The sequence below is a fragment of the Chelmon rostratus genome, chromosome 24 (genome assembly GCF_017976325.1).
Source record: "Chelmon rostratus isolate fCheRos1 chromosome 24, fCheRos1.pri, whole genome shotgun sequence".
NCBI classification, from domain to species: Eukaryota; Metazoa; Chordata; class Actinopteri; order Chaetodontiformes; family Chaetodontidae; genus Chelmon; species Chelmon rostratus.
In genome coordinates this window covers 1,540,659-1,559,095 of record NC_055681.1, presented here as the reverse complement: position 1 = coordinate 1,559,095, position 18,437 = coordinate 1,540,659, and the positions used below count along the sequence as shown (strand labels likewise).

The 18,437-nt window shown below is 44.6% G+C and overlaps 2 protein-coding genes across 2 annotated transcripts; both read right to left on the bottom strand.

Moving 5' to 3' along the window:
- Positions 1-827: 827 nt before the first annotated feature.
- Positions 828-9,670, bottom strand: si:ch211-132f19.7 (adenylate cyclase type 8). Its single transcript, XM_041966697.1, is given in 23 exon segments — positions 828-1,175; positions 1,260-1,358; positions 1,433-1,557; positions 1,809-1,923; positions 2,929-3,021; positions 3,157-3,303; positions 3,378-3,536; positions 3,740-3,821; positions 4,075-4,250; positions 4,360-4,461; positions 4,683-4,884; positions 4,980-5,080; positions 5,171-5,359; positions 5,454-5,688; positions 5,809-5,967; positions 6,049-6,176; positions 6,287-6,398; positions 6,687-6,817; positions 7,066-7,215; positions 7,317-7,545; positions 8,190-8,429; positions 8,654-8,851; positions 9,426-9,670. Coding segments are annotated over 23 exon segments (3,600 nt in total). The 3' UTR covers positions 828-992.
- Positions 9,671-14,028: 4,358 nt separating this feature from the next.
- dnajc27 (DnaJ (Hsp40) homolog, subfamily C, member 27) lies at positions 14,029-18,138 on the bottom strand. The gene is made up of 7 exons (XM_041966368.1): positions 17,749-18,138; positions 16,768-16,850; positions 16,508-16,577; positions 16,045-16,209; positions 15,658-15,780; positions 15,406-15,566; positions 14,029-15,246 (listed from the first exon to the last, which is right to left on the bottom strand). The coding sequence occupies exons 1-7, from the start codon at positions 17,833-17,835 to the stop codon at positions 15,114-15,116; spliced, it is 822 nt and encodes a 273-aa protein (XP_041822302.1). The 5' UTR covers positions 17,836-18,138; the 3' UTR covers positions 14,029-15,113.
- Between the last annotated feature and the right edge of the window lie 299 nt (positions 18,139-18,437).

The following is an 18,437-nucleotide window of genomic DNA, read 5'->3' as shown; positions in this document are numbered from 1 at the left end:
TCCTGCTTTCTTCATGTCTAACATGCAGCTCGTCATCCACACCAGCCTCACGTTTGGGCACTCAGGAAGAGGAGCGAGTAAAACTCACATCAGTCCCCCTGAAAGGCACCGACGGCATCTGAGGTCACTGTAGGCCCACCACCACAGGTCAGGTGTATGACGCCACACTGCTGTCTGATGCATGACTCTAAAAACATGGTGCTCGATGGCGTCTGCAGACACCTCAGCTCTTCGCGGTTTGTGCATGGACTCGCTCAGCACGAACCTGCCTGCACAAACCTGTCTCTGTCCGAATGTGGTCTGCGAAAGCTGCTTGTTGAGCATCCAAACTCAACTGGAGGGCATTGACTTCACCCTACAGTTCAGCAGGTTTGTATCTGCTCCATATGTGATGCATTTGTGGTCTCAGAAAAGTAATTTCTGTAAAAGTTTGGAGACAGTGGAGGTAAAATCCAAATCTACCGTTTTTATTAATTTCTTAAAAAAAATGTCTTAACAAAGAATTGTTGAGAAAAACAGTGAAAACATCGCACACCCTCCGTCCTCTGACACAGCCCCACCTGCAGGTCAGTCTATGTAATGACAAAAACACAAAGTAAGTTTGTATGTGTTGGATGAGATCAGAAGGTGCTGAAGGTGTTCGGTTCTGCAGAGGATGTTTGAGTCCCACGTTCATGTCTACAGTACAAACAACTCCCAAAAGCCTTGTGGTTGTTTGCAAGTTGTATTTACACATAATACTTTGAAATTAAATTAAAGGTATTCAGTGTATTTTTTGGTGAAATGGAAGTTCTCATTATATTGACATGTCTGATTCCAGTGAGAAAATACAAAATATAAAAAGAGTTTCTTTCAAACCACAGAAGAAGAAGCTATCTGATTGGAGGATAACGGCCCCATTTGTTTCTCCTCCCTTCGGCTTCTCGCCGCTAACTCGATGCCGTTCATCGCTTCTCGACGCTCCTCGAGTTCACACCAGCTGACACTTCCTCCTACGATGCCTCCACCAGGTGAAATCCTCCGTTCTCCTCCATCAGTTTCTCCCTCTTCCTGGCCTGAACCAGGCTGTAGACCACAGCTCCCAGCGTGTTCCTGTTCAGACTGAAGCCCCGCCCACCGCCACGCTCTATGAAACTGGATCGTTCCTCACGACTGCTCACGAAGAACGTCCGAACCTGAACCCAGAGGACAGCATCGGAATCAGGAGCAATCAGGAGATTTCATATTAGTGATGGATGTGATGTCACCGATGATCTCACCTTTCCATGGCGCTCACTGATGCCTTTGACGTAAATGTTCCCTCTGAGCTGCCGCAGGAAGCCTCGCTCCACCAGGATGCAGCTGGTGGATTCTGGGACCTGACGCAGGAGGAGTTTAAGTCATAAACATGATCTAAAGGTAAAAAAATGCTCCTGCAGACAGGTGTCCTCACCTGAATCCTCCCACTGACTCCCGTGCTCTCCATCCGGCTCGCCATGTTCACCGTCGTCCCCCAGATGTCGTACTGAGGTTTGGTGGCACCGATCACACCTGCGATCACCGGGCCGTGAGCGATACCTGACAAAAAAAAAAACCTTTAAAATACTAATAAAAAATACAATATAACTGCTTTAATCAAGCTTTAATACTATTTAAAATTACTTAAAAACACTGTTAAAGAAATAACAATCCCTAAAATACATTAAGCTCATTTGTTAGCCTCCATGTTTATTTGTGATTTTTTTAGAAGTGATTATTAATGACTGACACAGACGACTGACAGCGAAGTCATGAAGCAGCATCAGATAAACGCTTTGGCCTTAACGTACCGACTCGCAGCTGTAAGCTGTTTCCTGTGTGCGTGTTGATGTGTTTGAGTGTTTCCTGCATGGCCAGAGCGAACAGAACCAGCTCGCTGACGTGATGCCAGCCGTCCTCACACTCCTGAACAGAGAGGACATGAGGAGGGAAGGAAGGAAGGAAGGATTATAGGAAGGGAACAAAGGCGACAGGAAGAGAGAAGCAAAGCGGGAAGGAAGGAGAGAATTAGAAACGACATCCTGCTGTTCTGCAGAAGATGTAAAGACTGAAACTGCCCAGTAGGTGGAGCTGTTTCACCTCCACCATCTGCACCTGCACAGGTAGAAAGAAGCTCTGTGATTGTGAGTGACTGACCCCAGTTTTATATTTTTGCAATGAAAATTTGCTTTAAAAAACTCTTTTAATAACTCTCTGACCAACAAGTGCAGAACTGGGAATTACTTTGCAAAAAAATAAAAAAAATATTGAAAGAAATAAATTAAAAATAAAGTAGTTGACAGTTGACCCAAGAAAAAAATAAAAAAAAACATTAAAAAATAATAAAAATGCTAACAAAATACTTGAATAGCACTAAAAACCTCAACAAAACCTTAAAAATATATTAAAATACTTACATGAAAGTCAATATTTGATCAAAGTTTCACCTTATCTTCTGGTGCACAATCTTATTTTCAGAAATGTGATGATTCCTGACATGTTTGATAAATAATGTTGTCAGAGTTTGGAATCTGGGAATCATCTTACCTGTGATTACACCTGTCTACCACTAGGGGCCTTGTTTGTCAGAAACTCATCCTCTACGTGAGGAAATTAGGCAGGTTGGACAGGTGTATTATGAAACATCTGGTTCAGAGGTCATCTCATCCTTGATTGGCCAGTTTAAAAAGCTTCCTTTTGTCAGTATAAGGTAAAGTCCTGCAGCACTAACTCTGAAAACATGTTTTTTGTGTTTTTTGACTGCTGTTTAACAACAAAAATGACTCCATCTGTTTTACAATAAAAGGAGGAATTACGCCTCCTGTTGCTGGAAGGCTTTTAATTTGAACCACCTGCAGGAAGTGACAGGTTTCACTGATTGAAGCTTTAATCTGAGGATTTACGGTGATCACATCCCACATCAGGTCTGACCTGTCTGTCAGGAGAGAGACCAGAAGCTGCCATGTACGAACTGCCGATGGTCTTAATCTTCTCCACCTCCTGGAAGTAACACTCCTCTAGCAGCTGCACGCACACACACACACACAGCGAGAAAAAATATGAAATTATCGACGATAAACATTTATTTTATTCATCAACCGACAAAACAAAGCTTGAGAGAGAGAAAGAGAGAAGAGTATTTCTTCGGTGTAAACAAACCTCATCGAAGTCGGTGATGATGTGGTTGAGGAGGCGGAGACACTCGACGGGCTGATGAACGACCTCCTTCTGCTCGTAGAAGTCAGAGAAACCCTGCAGAGATGCGAAGAGGACGCCGACTCGCTCGTACGACTGAGAGTACAGCTCCTGCAAACACACACACACACACACAGTTACCACCTGGATGTACACACCAACAGACACACACCTGGGCCAGGTACCTCATTGTCACGGTCCCTCTGCAGGAAGTGCTGGGCGACGTGGGCCGGCAGGATGTTGAGCAGCAGACACTCGTTGTGCTCCCTCAGCTCCTTCATGTCCTCCACCTCCTTCCTCGCCTGGAGGCGCCACAGGAAGTCCAGCCGTGCCGTCGCCTCCAGCTACCAACGAAGAAGAACACACATGATGATGATGATAAAAATGAATGTTTTAGTGTTATTTTCATTAAATATGTCGAGGAGGAATGCTGAAAACGCTAAAAAATGTATTTTAATTTACAACAATAAAACCCATCAGAAGCCTGTTGGTCATAAAAGAAGGAAAAAGTCACCCAGTGGAACCAGTCACACCCAGTAGAACTCACCTGTCTGCTGTTGTAGAGGACGGCTACCACAAACATCACCATCAGAACGACGCAAACTCCTTTCTTGCACAAGTGATGAGACCTGAGAGACAAAATGTGTTTACATGGTGTGTTTGCGGGTGTGTGGTAACGAGGTCACCTGTGTATCTCTATGAGGCAGGTGTGTGGTAACGAGGTCACCTGTGTGTCTCTATGAGGCAGGTGTGTGGTAACGAGGTCACCGTGTGTCTCTATGAGGCAGGTGTGTGGTAACGAGGTTACCTGTGTGTCTCTATGAGGCAGGTGTGTGGTAACGAGGTCACCTGTGTGTCTCTATGAGGCAGGTGTGTGGTAACGAGGTCACCTGTGTGTCTCTATGAGGCAGGTGTGTGGTAATAGGTCACCTGTGTGTCTCTATGAGGTAGGTGTAGAGGGTGGCGGCCAGCAGGAGGACGGCCAACTTCAACACACAACTTAACCTTAGGAATACTGCACAGGTAGCCATGGCAACCACGCCGCTCAGCACCATGTACTGTACACAAGGAAAGTTATTAATTATCATCCTGTCAAAATCAAACATCACCCATGTAGAAAAGATGATTGTTGTAGAGTTGACATACTGCTTGTGTGTTGATGCTCACCTCTGGATGTGTGCAGATGTTGATGTCAGGCCAGGTGGAGGTGGGCGGAGCCAGCTGGGAGTCACTGCTGTTGATGTGTGTTTCTGATGAATCACACCACAGCTGCAGGGAGAGAAGGGAACAAAAGGAAACATCATATTTTTGGGCAACTTTGAGAGGCAATTTTCCAAATTTTCCCTTTAAGCCATTTTTTTTTACCTTTTACCTTCTACCTCTCAGTGTTACTCAGGTGAACATGTTGGGCAAATCTCAAACACCGAAGCTGCATAAAGACGTTCAGCTTGACCTCTAGGGCAGAAACGTAACGACCGCATTGGACTCACGATGTCTGAGGAGGCGACTCCGAAGTTGACGGTGATGGCGGTGAGGGTGAGCAGAGTCCGGGCGGGCTTGGTTTCGTGAACCCAGCAACAGAGAGACTGCAGAGGGGCGGGGCAACGCTTAAACTCCTCCCCCAGAGTCAGCAGCAGGAGCAGGAAGTAAACACTGCCGCCAACCACAAACTGAGCCACCATTGGACAAAAACTGAGCAACACATTGGAAAAACAACATTTATTAAATACATATTACACTGTCAGGTAGACGGACAGGTAGACGGACAGGTAGACGGACAGGTGTACCGTGGGGCAGGGATTAGTGCCTGGACGGCCATCAGCAGCAGCAGCAGGATGAAAGAACAAACCATGTTGGACTTGAAGAGTTCGTCTCTCATTTGGGAGTACTGAGAGACAAAGAGAGGACGATTAATGATCACCTGACTGCTCACTTCACCTCAAACAGCCCCGCCCCCTACAGGAAGTGAAGTCATTACCTTTCCCTCCATGTGGGAGTCCTTGAACACCTGGGTGAACGTCGTGATGTGCTCCTTCCTCATTCGCTCGCTGCTCCGTATCTCCATGGCCTGACAGATCCTCTTGTTGACTTCTCGTGATCCCGACCGCTGTGCTGCAATCTGATTGGGCAGCTGAGTTAAAGAGCCGTTCGTGAAGGTGGCGAGGATCTACGGCGCACAACCAGAGACAAGAAACAGTCAAAATTTTAAACATTCCTCTAGGAAACACCGATTTGTCTTTAAATGTTTCCATCGTCCTCACAAAGTTCATTCCCAGGATGTCTCCGAACGGCAGCTCGGCGCTCCAGGTCGTCATCTCGTCATAACTCGGACGTCTCGCTCTCGGTGGCTCCGCCTCCTCTCGTAGCGCTGGGCGGATCAGGTACGTGTCAATGTTGTGCTTCCGTAGAAACTCATTGCGCTCCTGGCCGCGCCCCGCCTCCGTCTCGTAGATCCCGCCCAGACAGTCCAGGGTGGCCCGCGAGATGTGGACCCGCCTGAGAGGACGAGACAAAACCAAGATTAGAAACGTTTTGTCAAGTGAAGACAACTATTGTTTGTCCAGTAAATGTTTGTCCAGTTTTTAAAAGTGAGGACATGACATCATTCTGTCCGACCCCGCGACTCCTGCAGCCTCCAGACTGTTGGCGATGTCCACGTCCCAGCTCCAGATGTCAAACTGCCACTTCTGAAGACCCAAAACACCACAAAGAACCGAACCGGAATGGACGCCGATCCTCATGTCCACCTCCTGCTGCAGCTCCCGACGAACGTAACTGCAACAGAACGACACAATGACGCCTCTGAGAAGCTTTGTGCGATGAAGACGTGCGTCCACGTTTTTGTCGTGTTTCTACCGTATGGTGTTGATCATGCTGAGGCCCATCTCCACGCAGCAGCGGGCGTGTCCTCGCTGAGGCTCCGGCACTCCAGAGACACAATAATAACAGTCGCCCAGGATCTTAATACGCAAACACTGGTGCTCCTACACACACACACATGAACACACACTGTCGTTACTAACAGCCATGAACTGACTGACATGTCATCGAAAACACAAATCAGTGAGCTGTGTGGTCGTCATGGTGATGTGACCTCAGCCAGCCGATCGAAGCGGCCGAAGAGTTCGTTCAGAGTTCTGACGAGTTCTTGAGCCGAGAGAACCAACGACAGAGAAGTGAAGCCGATGATGTCTGCAAACAGGATGCTGTGAAGAGCGAGAGGCGGATTCAACGCGTGTGATTCGGGAAATTAATGTCAACTTTGGAATTTAAAGTCACATCTTCACAATTAAACCCAGAAATTTACAAAACATTCAGCGACAAAGTTGAAAAATTCAGGTCTCTCAAATTAAAGCTTTAGTTACGTTCAGATTCAGAGTATTGATACAAAATCTGAAGAAATATAAGAATAAATATAAATTATGATATATTGTTAAGCACCAAAGCACCACCAGCGTACCTGCCGCTCCGGGCAGGACTGTGTGCTCGTTTACCTGACGTCTTTGTAGTGGTGGATGTAGATCTTGTGGAACTGCTGAGGCAGCAGATACTCATCTATGGGGGCCATGTCAGCGATCATCTCCAGAACCAGAAACCGAGGCAGGATGGACATCACCAGACGCTCCTGCAGGTCACAAAGACGCAGTGACATCGAGGCGATCAGATCTGGACTCTGGGGGATATTAAGGCCTTTTTCTGTGAGCAGGTATGTTTGCACCTGTTTGGGCTGCTTTAAGGTTAAAAGTGAATTACTGACATTGGAGCAGCTTTTGATTGTCTGACATGATCTTCAGCAGTAGGTGGAGTCCGTCCTGACGACACCTCTTCTTCAGTGTTAAGGTGCCTTCAGAGTCAAAGGTCTGAGCTCTCTACCTGTCTGTGGTTCTCTCTCTCCAGTCTGACTCGTCCCTCGATACAGCGTCTGGTCTCCAGGAAGGCCTGTCTCTGAGTCCGGTCTGACAGGTAGTGAATGAACAGACCGGCAGTGTTCATGGCCAGGTACAACAGGGCCTTCGACAGCACCTGGACAGGTAAAAACACACAGTTAGCGTGATCAGACCAACACACGATACACCCGAGTATTTTCAGAAAAAAAAGAAAAGGAAAGTCAGACGAGCGCCGACCTTTCTGATGAAGGTGTGGTCGCCGTAGTGACAGCAGACGTCCAATAGCAGGTGCAGGATGGAGGTGGTTGCCCCAGCGATGATGGACCAGAGGAGGGGGAGGGGCAGCAGGGTGTAGGTGGAGAACAGAGAGAAGAAGACGTACCAGGAGTGATCGCTCTCCGCCCAGCTGAACACACCAACCAACACCTGCAGCATCTGAGACAACCAGCTGACCACAGACAGGTACCTGGGAGACAAAGACAGGCAGGTACCTGAGACACACCTGAGACAGACAGACAGGTGCCTGAGACAGACAGGTACCTGAAACACACCTGAGACAGACAGACAGGTACATGAGACACACCTGAAACAGACAAACAGGTGCCTGAGGCACACCTGAGACAGATAGACAGGTGCCTGAAAAAGACAGACAGGTGCCTGAGACAGACAGACAGACAGACAGGTACCTGAGACACACCTGAGACAGACAGACAGGTGCCTGAGAGACACCTGAGACAGACAGACAGGTACTTGAGACACACCTGAAACAGACAGACAGGTACCTGAGAAAGACAGACAGGTGCCTGAGACAGACAGGTAACTGAGACACACCTGAGGCAAACAGACAGACAGGTGCCCAAGACAGACAGATAGAAAGACAGACAGACAGGTACCTGGGAGACAAAGACAGGCAGGTACCTGAGGCACACCTGAGAAAGACAGACAGGTGCCTGAGACAAACAGATAAACAGACAGACAGGTACCTGAGACACACCTGAGACAGAAAGGTACATGAGACAGACAGACAGGTGCCTGAGACAGACGGACAGACACACAGACAGATTTTGCTAAATTAAAACATTTTCTGATCGGGATGATTTCCCAGCGTACCTCAGCCACAGCGGCGATGACATCACCTCCCTCCTGGTCAGCGCCAGCACGCAGATCCCCGCCCACAGGACGACCGACAGGCCGGCCAGCCAATCGCAGGCCACGCCCCACCAGCCCGGCGGCCACGTCAGCAGTAAGATCAGGAGTCTGGTCAGGATGTCGACGACGTTGGTGACGACCAGCGAGGTTCTTCTCTGGCCGGATGAGAACTGCTGGTAGAGCTGCTCCAGGTCCGGAGACCTGAGCATCGCACAGGTGTGACGACGACATCATTCGTAATCACCTTCATGTCATTTAATGGAGGTTTTCTGTGCATTTGTGTGTGTGAGGTGTGTTTTTCACTTAAAGAGTGTGTTTTTTTGGGATGTTGTGTCAATATAATGAGTAACAGGTGAATAAAGCATGTACCTGTGTGTGTTTGTGTATCTTTACATGAGTGTGTGTTGCAGTTTGTGTGTCCTTACTTGAATGTGTGTTGCAGTGCGGGAATGAAGACGCCTCTCACTGTCGACCCCCAGGACACGAAGAAGTCGGCATCGCTTAGCGGGTCGTGTTTTGTGTGCGTCGCCACGGTGATCCTCGGCGTCGTCGGGTAGACACGAGCAGCAGACGAGCGCCGTTTCTGCCAGAGCGCTCCACGGGACGCCTTATTCCGGATCTGCCTGCACGACAACACAGACAACAATTAATGCTATTCACGTTAATTTAAATGAACAAAAATAAACGTGAAAATTAACTTTAAATGAACATAAAATTATTGTAACATTCACTCAGAAAGTAATTTGACTTTATGATTAAAATCAATTACCTCATAAATTAATATTGAGATTAGGATCAAGATAAGTTGTTAATTAATATCAGTATTAAAATGATGCTCACTCATTAATAAATTTTAAGATTCAAATGAATTTGAGATTATGATTTAAATAAAATCACAGTAAGTCAAATTCATTTTGAAATTTAATTAACAAGTCATTTAATTTATAATTTAAAGATTATGATTTTATCAACCTGTCAATCAAGTTCACATTAAGATGAAGTAAACTTATATTTTAATTGAATTTTGTGTTAAACTAACAGTTTTTTAAATCCTGAAACATTTGATTTTTGTCTTTAAAATAATAGTTTTGACTTATTATAAGTTTCAACTTCATCCTTCAAATATTCAGTTGAACTACCGTCGCTGCCGTGTTGGGCTGGATCGACTCTACCTGTCGATGACATCACTGTTTCTACCTGTTGATGTCAGCGATGTAGGCGTCGGTGACGATGATGCGATGCCGCCCTCTCTCCAGGCCTCCAGCGAGCCTCAGTGAGTACAGGTTGTGCTGGTCGATGATGTTTCTGACGGCGTTTTGCCACATCAGCTGTTTCCTCCTCAGGCCGGGGGAGGGGCCAATGTTTGTGCTGAAGGTGATGTCACTGGTCTGCCGCGCGATCTCGCAGTCGCCATTCTCCAGCACGCCGCAGTCCTCGTCCATGGTTGTGAGAGCGGTGAAGGCCAGCTCATCTGCGACCTGATTGGTTGAGGAAGTGCCGTGAGGACAAACAGAGGGTTGATTACAGAAGACTTTTAATGTGAAATGCTGCGTGTTGAGTATCACTGACTGCAGCTTAACACCAAAACGAAGCCCAAAAATGACAGACATGCTTTGAACCTGGCCCTCGTTCACCCCTGGTCGTGTTTATATTCTCAAAACGATAAAATGATCAAATTAAAGTGGAGCCTTCAACCCCTTGAAGCTGCTATAAAGCTTTTAATGTGAAGTATCTGTGCAGGAAGTGCTGAGAGTATTCACTTATTACTTACACTTATTATATAATTACAAGCTCATTTCAGTCTTGACCTTGGATGTTTTGGCATCAGAGTTTGTCAAATTACTGTTTGCAAAGTTAAGAATAAACTTTGACGCTTGAAACTTTGCTGGTCTTTTTTTTTGATTGATTGATTTGATTGATTCCTGTAGATGTTTCAAATTAAAAGCGCTCCAGTAGCTTAGAAAGCCTTTTCCGTCTGTCTTCACTGTAACATTTTCACTAACATAGTTTTTACAAAGTATTTTATTTAATCCGTCTGGATACAGACATTTACACGACTTATATAATCATCAATTTATCAATGGACACCAGCAAATTCTGTCATTTCCACCTCATTTTGTGCTGCCGGCTTTCCATTGGTTAAAACATGGTATCCCTGAATAATTTAAGCGTGCAAGATGACGCTGTTGTGCTGATGACATTCCATTGAATTAACATGTAATTCGACCTGCCCTTTAATGCTAATTAAGCCTCGATTAGAGCCCAGAGTTAGATTAGCTGTAAACATTCTGTATGCTGAGGTGATCAGATGTGATTTAAATGCCTTTTAGTGGGACAGCTGGACTGAACACATGGTGCTGGCCCGGGTCAGAGGCGGGTTAGCCGGCTAATCTAATCAGGCTACAGCACGGTGACATGCTGGCTCCTGTCTGGCACCTGGCAACAGGAAGTCCGGAAGGAAGACAGGAAGGAAACTGTTGTTGTTCCATTTATCACTTGATTTAGTTCACCTGGATCGTAGTAATTAACTCATTTATCTTCACACTTATGATGTAAACAGTACAACTGCCCCTAGTCTCTCCACCTAGCCCTACTGTAGCTGCACCTGCTTTTACAGCTAGTAATGTTGATGGCGGCAGATTTTCTGTTGAAATTCTGGCAGCTCACTTTTAGCCAAAAGCCACTTATCTATCAGTGGACATGACTACTGCCGCTGTAGCTAGCTAGCTGCAAGCTAATGTCACCTCCATGAACTGGCAAACCTTTTAATGTTTCCAGCTGACACGTTTTAAAGGAGTTTCAAATATACACATGATGGCTACATGCATTGCATCATGCTAGCAGACTGAGGGTGAAGCTAAAATTTCCCAGGTAGTTATGTCATGCTAACAGACTAAGGCATGCTGACAGACTTAGGCTAAAGCTAACTGTTATCAGGTTATAATGCTAACAGACAGCGGCTAACGCTAACAATTATCAAGTTATAATGCTTACAGACTGAGGCTAAAGCTAACAGTTCTTAGGTTATCATGCTGACAGACTGAGGCTGAAGCTAACAGCGCTCAGGTTCTCATGCTGACAGACTGAGGCTAAAGCTAACAGCGCTCAGGTTATCATGCTGACAGACAGAGGCTAAAGCTAACAGTTCTCAGGTTATCATGCTAAAGGACTGAGGCTAAAGCTAACAGTTCTCAGGTTATCATGCTAACAGACAGAGACTAAAGCTAACAATTCTCAGGTTATAATGCTTACAGACTGAGGCTGAAGCTAACAGTTCTCAGGTTATCATGCTGACAGACTGAGGCTAAAGCTAACAGTTCTCAGGTTATCATGCTAAAAGACTGAGGCTAAAGCAAACAATTCTCAGGTTATAATGCTAACAGACTGAGGCTAAAGCTAACAGTTTGCAGGTAAAAAGCCATTATCCTCATTAGCTAACCACACAGAAATAAAGGACTCACAGTTTCACTCGTTGGTCCTGCAGGTATTTTAAGTTTGACACAGAAAAGTCAGACTGTGTGTGTGTGTGTGTGTGTGTGTGTGTGTGTTGAACATACTTGTTGCTGAGTTGATGTGTTTGCTGTCCAGAAGAAGAAGTGTGTGAATCACAGCTTGTCCTTCCTCTGTTTCTTCTCTCATCTTCCTCAGCAGATGTTTTATCCCTCTGTTCGTCTTTTCTGGTGGTTTGGTTTGGTTTGGTCTTTCCTCAGTTTTTGTTCAGTTCTTTCTTTTCAGTCCATTTCTCTTCTGACTTGTTTTGTCCTCTTGTCTCTTCTGTTTGCTTCTTGTTTCATTTCTTCTTTCTTGTTTTCGTCTCTTCTTCTTCAGTTTGCTCTTTTCTTTTCACTCCATCTCTAGATTGCACACATTGCTGCATCCTTTTCTGTTTTCTCCATCGTTCTGCTTTCTGATATTTGCTCCGTGCTTAGATTGAAAACAACTTTTCTTCAGTCTGTCCTAACATATCCTCCTGTCTACTCAAACAATTACTTATATTCAATGTCCAATGTGTTTTATGTTCATTATATATTCATATTCATTCAAAGTTAATACATAGTCTTTATAGTTTGCAGTGAAAACACTCTTGACATTTCCATTTTTTTCCATTCCTGGAAGAAAACTGCAGAAAAAACCCTGGAGAATCTTTGCTTTTCCTGTCGCCGCAAATCTTTACATGTATTTAATTTACCTCCTGGCAACACAATGAACCAATGAGGAGTCCAAAGGAAGATGAAGATCACAGTGGGTGGTTCCAGGTCTTCACTTTTTAAAAATATTTTCAAAATAAGATCAAATCTATTGAGAACAAACATGAAGTGGGATGACAGAGACAACAGAGAGAGAGGTAGATCGAGGTGTGTGTTAATCCCATCAGGAATCCCTGAAACAGAGACAAATGGCCGGTCGCAAATAGGACAGATTAACTGTGGGTGTGTGTTTTCAGGTGCATGATGGGATTGGCAGACCTCCAACAGGTGACGCTGTTTCTGCATGCGTCGGTTTGTAGTTCACAGTTTCTTTACTGACCTTTTATGCTAAAACCTGGAAGAACAAAAGAGAAGAAAAACAGGTTAATTTTTAGGAATCGTGATGTCCAAAATGAAAATCCAGGGGTTCAGGATATCCCAGGATCCTTGAAAAATATTCCAGGTTGTTCAAAAATACAAAAAGTTTTCTTGCTTACAGAAACAACATTTTCCAAAAGTGTCCTCACTTTGCACCGACGTCCACACAAAGACACACACAGACAGGCTGAGTCGAGTCGGAGACATGAGTTTTGTCTTTTTATTATTTCAATCCAGTAAAACGTGCACTTACAAGAACCACGAGACTGTAACACACACACACACACACACACACACTCACACACTCTGACTGTCAAACTGTTGACATGTGACAGACTTCGAATAAAAGTCTTTGTCTCTTTTCTGAGACGCTCTTCTCTCCGTCGGTGTGAATTAGACCTCGAGGCGTCTGAGGTGACAGGAAACGCATCATCAGCGCAGAGAGACGGTGACAAACACGTTTCAGCTCAGTCACACAGTCACGAGGTTTCAGCTGTGACAGAATGACACGAAGGACGTGGAGGTCACGATGTGTTTGATGATGATTTCAAACTCTTCATCACACACAGTAAAAAACACGAGGTTTTAAGCAGACGGACGATAAGTGAAGTAACATGTTTGATACTTTACATTGCTTTGATCACTTCAGGGGTCAAGAAGAAATGAAATGGAACCAAAAGGTTTTATTAATACTATTAATGCTAATTCTGTGGCACTAATTACTGTGAGTCACTGAAGAGAAGAAGTTCTTAATTTAACCTAAAAAAAAAAAAAAGAAGAATTTGAGTGCACTTCAGGGAACAAGTGAGCAAAGGGAAGGACCAGCTGGCAGTTTGAGAGCAGTTTAAGGGACAAATGTTACCAAAAAATCATGAATTTAGGAGACAAAATCATAATTAGGGCAAAAATTTGCGACTGGATGCCACACATTAGAAATGTAACGGCACAAACTGATCAATTAAGTCAAGAAGCGACTGAAGAGAACAAAACGGAAGAAGAAGTTTTTGAAAGAAAAAAAAGGAATTGGAAGATCGGTTTGACAGAACAGCTCGAGGACTCACATCAGTCACTTCAAGGGAACTAATGAGTAACAGGACCAAACTTTGACTGCGGGGAACAGAAATGTGAGGGAACAATTAGAAATGTGACGGATCGGGAACAGTTTTAGGTCCCAAATGAGTCACTCGAGGGAACAAAAACAAAGCTGAGAGAAAAACAAAAGACAAGTTCGCAACTGAGGGAACAAATGAAAAGTTTAATGGAAACATTTGACAGTTTGAGCACAATTTAGTCAAAAAACGCTGCAAGCTGTAAATTCAGAAATTATGACCTATGAAAAAAAGGAAATGAAGGGAACAAGTTGATCATTTAAGGTTTGAAATTTCTAAAGAAAAATGGGAATTTGAGGGATCAAATTAAAAACACAACAAAAGGATCCGGACAGGTTTCGTCCACTTGAACAAACAGCAGCAGGTGGTGTCGACCTCCATCGACTGTCACAACCAGCTGCCCTTTCTCCATCAACCTCTCGGTTTTAGTTTAGTTTCGTGGCTCCATCGACCAATCGCTACCCAGGGGCCGGTGATGTCATCAGCGGAGGACAGAGTGCTTGTCGAGGGACATTCGGGACGAGGAGTTTGGCCACATGAAAAGTATAAAAGTTCAAGGTGACTCTGACTGAAACATGCAAATTAATTACATCTCACCTTTAACTTCTACTGATTTGGCAGCGAATGGGACGGAGGGGGCGGAGACGAGCTTTAATTACTTTAAACGTTTAAAACGAGCGAGTTCAGGTCGGATTTAATGAAACTTTACTGACTGGATCAAAGCTGGAGGCTCGTTCAGCTCTTGACGTGAACACTGACCTTTGACCCGCCGCTCTGCTGACATCACCAAGAGGAAGAACGAAGACGTTAACTCGGAGACACACGCACACGCACACACGCACGCACACACACACACACACACACACACACACACACACACACACACACACACACACACACACACACACACAGTTTGTTCTTCATGATCACAACCCCAGAAGCATATTTTTGGGGGCGCTGATCATCTTCCATACGCTCACTCTCTCATTAAAACACAGTTTTGAGATAAAATGTAGTAAATAAGTTAAAACTGGTCAGAAACCAGACGTTATGTTGGCATACAGCACTGTGGCAAGCAACATGGCACACGAGACCGTTACACTAAATAAATACGGGAATAAATAAACACTGTTCACACGGCGGCGTCATTCTGAGGTCCATGTCTGAGTGACGGGAGGTCCGGTCTGTCTGAGGCTTCAGGTGTGTCTCTGTTATTTTATGTTCTTCAGCAGTGACGTGCGGGCGTTCACCACGGCCTTAAAGGCGTCCTCGCTGCCGGGGGCGACGCATTTGTCCGGGTGAAGCAGTACTGCCAACTTCCTGTACGCCTTGTTCACCTCCTCCCTGGAAACAAGCGTTAGACACACAAACATCCCGTCAGCAGTGAGTTCAGCGCGTGTTCGAGTCACATTCACAGTTCCAGTGGTTTGCGTTGTGCAGACTCGAGGCTCTAAACTAAAGACTTCACCCAGCCCGACCTTTGACCCCCAGCCGCTCACTCACCGCGTGGCGCCGGGTTTCACGCCCAGCATATCCCAGGAGTCCTTGCTGTTTCGGATGCGTCGGATGGTGTCGGCCTGCTCTTTGGTGAAGCCGACGCTGACCTCAGACACCGGACGCTTCCCACCGTTCTCACACATGTCGGTGATGGACGAGAAGAACGCCTGAGAGACGAGACACACACACACACACACACTGCTCAAAACGTTCTGTGTGTTTATGTGTGTGTGTGTGTGTGTGTGTGAGTGTGTGTACCTGAAACATCTCGTTGATGCCCTCGCCGCTCTGTGCTGACGTTTCAAAGTAATGAAACCCCCTGGACTCCGCCCACAGACGCCCCTCCCCCTCGTCCACCACCCGCCGCTTTGTCAGGTCCACCTGCAGCGACGGACAGATGACATCATTCAGTCACACGTTAGCAGCATCATAATCTGAGGTATGTTGTGCTAAATGTAATTTACAATCGCTCAGACAGAGTCATTGTGAAACAATCGACCGTCGTCCGTGCGACCTCTTTTTGCCTGACGTTAGCACGAGGCTAACTTTGAACTTATGAGCAGCTGCTGAAACCGACTCCAACCATCTTGAAGCCAAAGCATCTGACAGGAAGAGCTTGTTGTTTCCTGCTGTAACGAGTCTAACCTTGTTGGCACATACGATGAACACGATGCTGTCCATGTTGGCCTGAGAGCCCATTTCCTGTTTCATCTCGCCCAGCCAGCTATCGAGAGCGTCGAAACTCTCCCTGAGGCCGACGTCATAGACCAGCAGCACCCCCTGGCTGTCCTTATAGAACTCGTTACGCACCTGAGGAGGAGGACGGGAGGGAAAAGCAAAGCAGGTGGATGAGAAGGAAAGAAGAAATCATCATTTTCCTGGTTCAACAGCACCTCCTGCTGGCAGGTTTCCCACATTACAATCCTTAGAAACTATGACCTCTGACATGGTTTTATTATTTTATTTCTGAAATGTTTCTTCATCTTGAGGCTATTTTAATTGTCCTTGTGTATAAATACTTTCACGGTTACACACAAATTTGAACATTGAAAAAATATAGAAACAATAACATAAAGGTCAAAAGTGACGTAAACTTTTCATGACTCACTTCATAGAAGAAAGGATGACCAGCCATGTCAAAGATGTTCACTTTGATTTCTCGATCGCGAACCTGCACCCTGACAACACAAACATGACCAGAATATAAAACCACGTACGACATAGTTCCACCACCATGAAGACGAATCAGAATAACATAAAATGGTACAGAGGCATTCTGATTCAGTACAAGAATAAACGCGTTAAATACAGAGCAAAGCAAACGTTTTACACACAGTAACAGATGAGACAGGCAGTGTGTGAACTCACTTGGTGACGCCATAGTCGATGCCAATAGTGGCCAAGTACTTGGGAACAAACCTCTTCTCACAGTAACGTTTGATAATGCAGCTCTGAAAATGAAAATGATTTATAATGAGCTATAATGATCTCTTTTATACCAGACTTCCTTCAGAAATCTAGAAATTTATTGGTGGTTTGCTAAATGAAGAATAGAGGAGCAATGTTATTTCAGTTGACTATTAACCTTAAAAAGGAAGATGTATGCCGAATTTTAGTGAAGATTTTGCCAATTTTAGGGCACATTGATAATACCTTAAAACATAATTAATTACTGCTTTAGAATTACTGTGTTACGTTAATAAGAAAACAAATAAGATGTATGACAAATTTCATGGACGATAGTGTTAATGAAATGTACAGTCCTTTAATTAGAAACACAGAAGAGTAAAAGTTAATGACTATCATCGAATCTCTGGACTCTGCTGGTATATTCGGCATACATATTATACACCAAGCAGATATTACTTCATAAGAATATCAGCATTTCATCTGGTTCACTGTGTGTGTCGCCGTTCCAGATGAATAAAGACTGCAAGAAGAACGTTGCTAATAAATGTAATTATTCATTATCAACAAGTAACATACACGCCGAATTTTAGAAAACATGTCTTTCTTTTGACTGATATCTCCGGTGATGTTGTACTGTGTAGGAATGAGCAACAATAAGCAAGGAAGCGTTTAAATAATTGATGTTTATACCGAATCTGGTCTTAAAATGAAAAACAAATCAGACTGAACAGCACCATACACATAATAAGGAGAACGGAGGAAACGTTTATGTTTGAAGTTAGCATCATCTTTAAACCCGTTTTTAACGAATATATCGTTGGATAGCTCAACAAAGAAGGCTTTTTTTTTTACAACGTTAATCGCAGCTTCAAGCATCTGAGCTACAATCTGCCTGAATCAATACGGGGTTTGGTCTAAATTAAGCTGGTAGTCACTTACCTTTCCAACCTCGGCATTTCCGAGGCTTATTACCTTCACACGCAGTGACTTCTTGTTATCTCTTCGCTTCGGTGCGTTTGTTTCCATTTGGGTTTCTTTTAAATGAACGTTTTTGCGGCGAAACTTTGCTGCTGCTAATGAGGAAGAATTCAGTGTTGACAGCAGCTGTTGTTGTTGTTGGGGGCGCGGCTAGCCGGGCTCGCTAATCGTTAGCAAACTGGCTAGTAATTAGCACAGCCCTTAAACGGAACTATTATCGTTCTAATTAATCACACCGCATTGTTTTACTTTAGCTTTCGTGCTAATGTTTTGGTTCAGCTGCCATCGTAATACACGGCAGAGACACAGCGAGCCTGCTAGCCTCATAGCCAACAATGCTAACCAGCTGTTTGCGACCAACGTCAAACTAACCGCATTAAAGTTCCGCTTGTCCCTTTCAAAATAAAACACTTGTTTGCGAATTATTAAACAAAAACCTCTTAAAAATAATTGCTATTATTTTCTTTAATTTACCCCTCAAAATACACCAAACACCGTTATCTAAATAAAGCTGTTCGGTACGGCAGCTCTTTATTTGTATCTTAATTTAAAAAGGTGAAAGCTAAACCGTCCCCCTAATCTACATTGTAATTTAAAAGATGAGACAAATACATTAAATAATTGAACAAAAAATGTGATTTTTTTTTTAG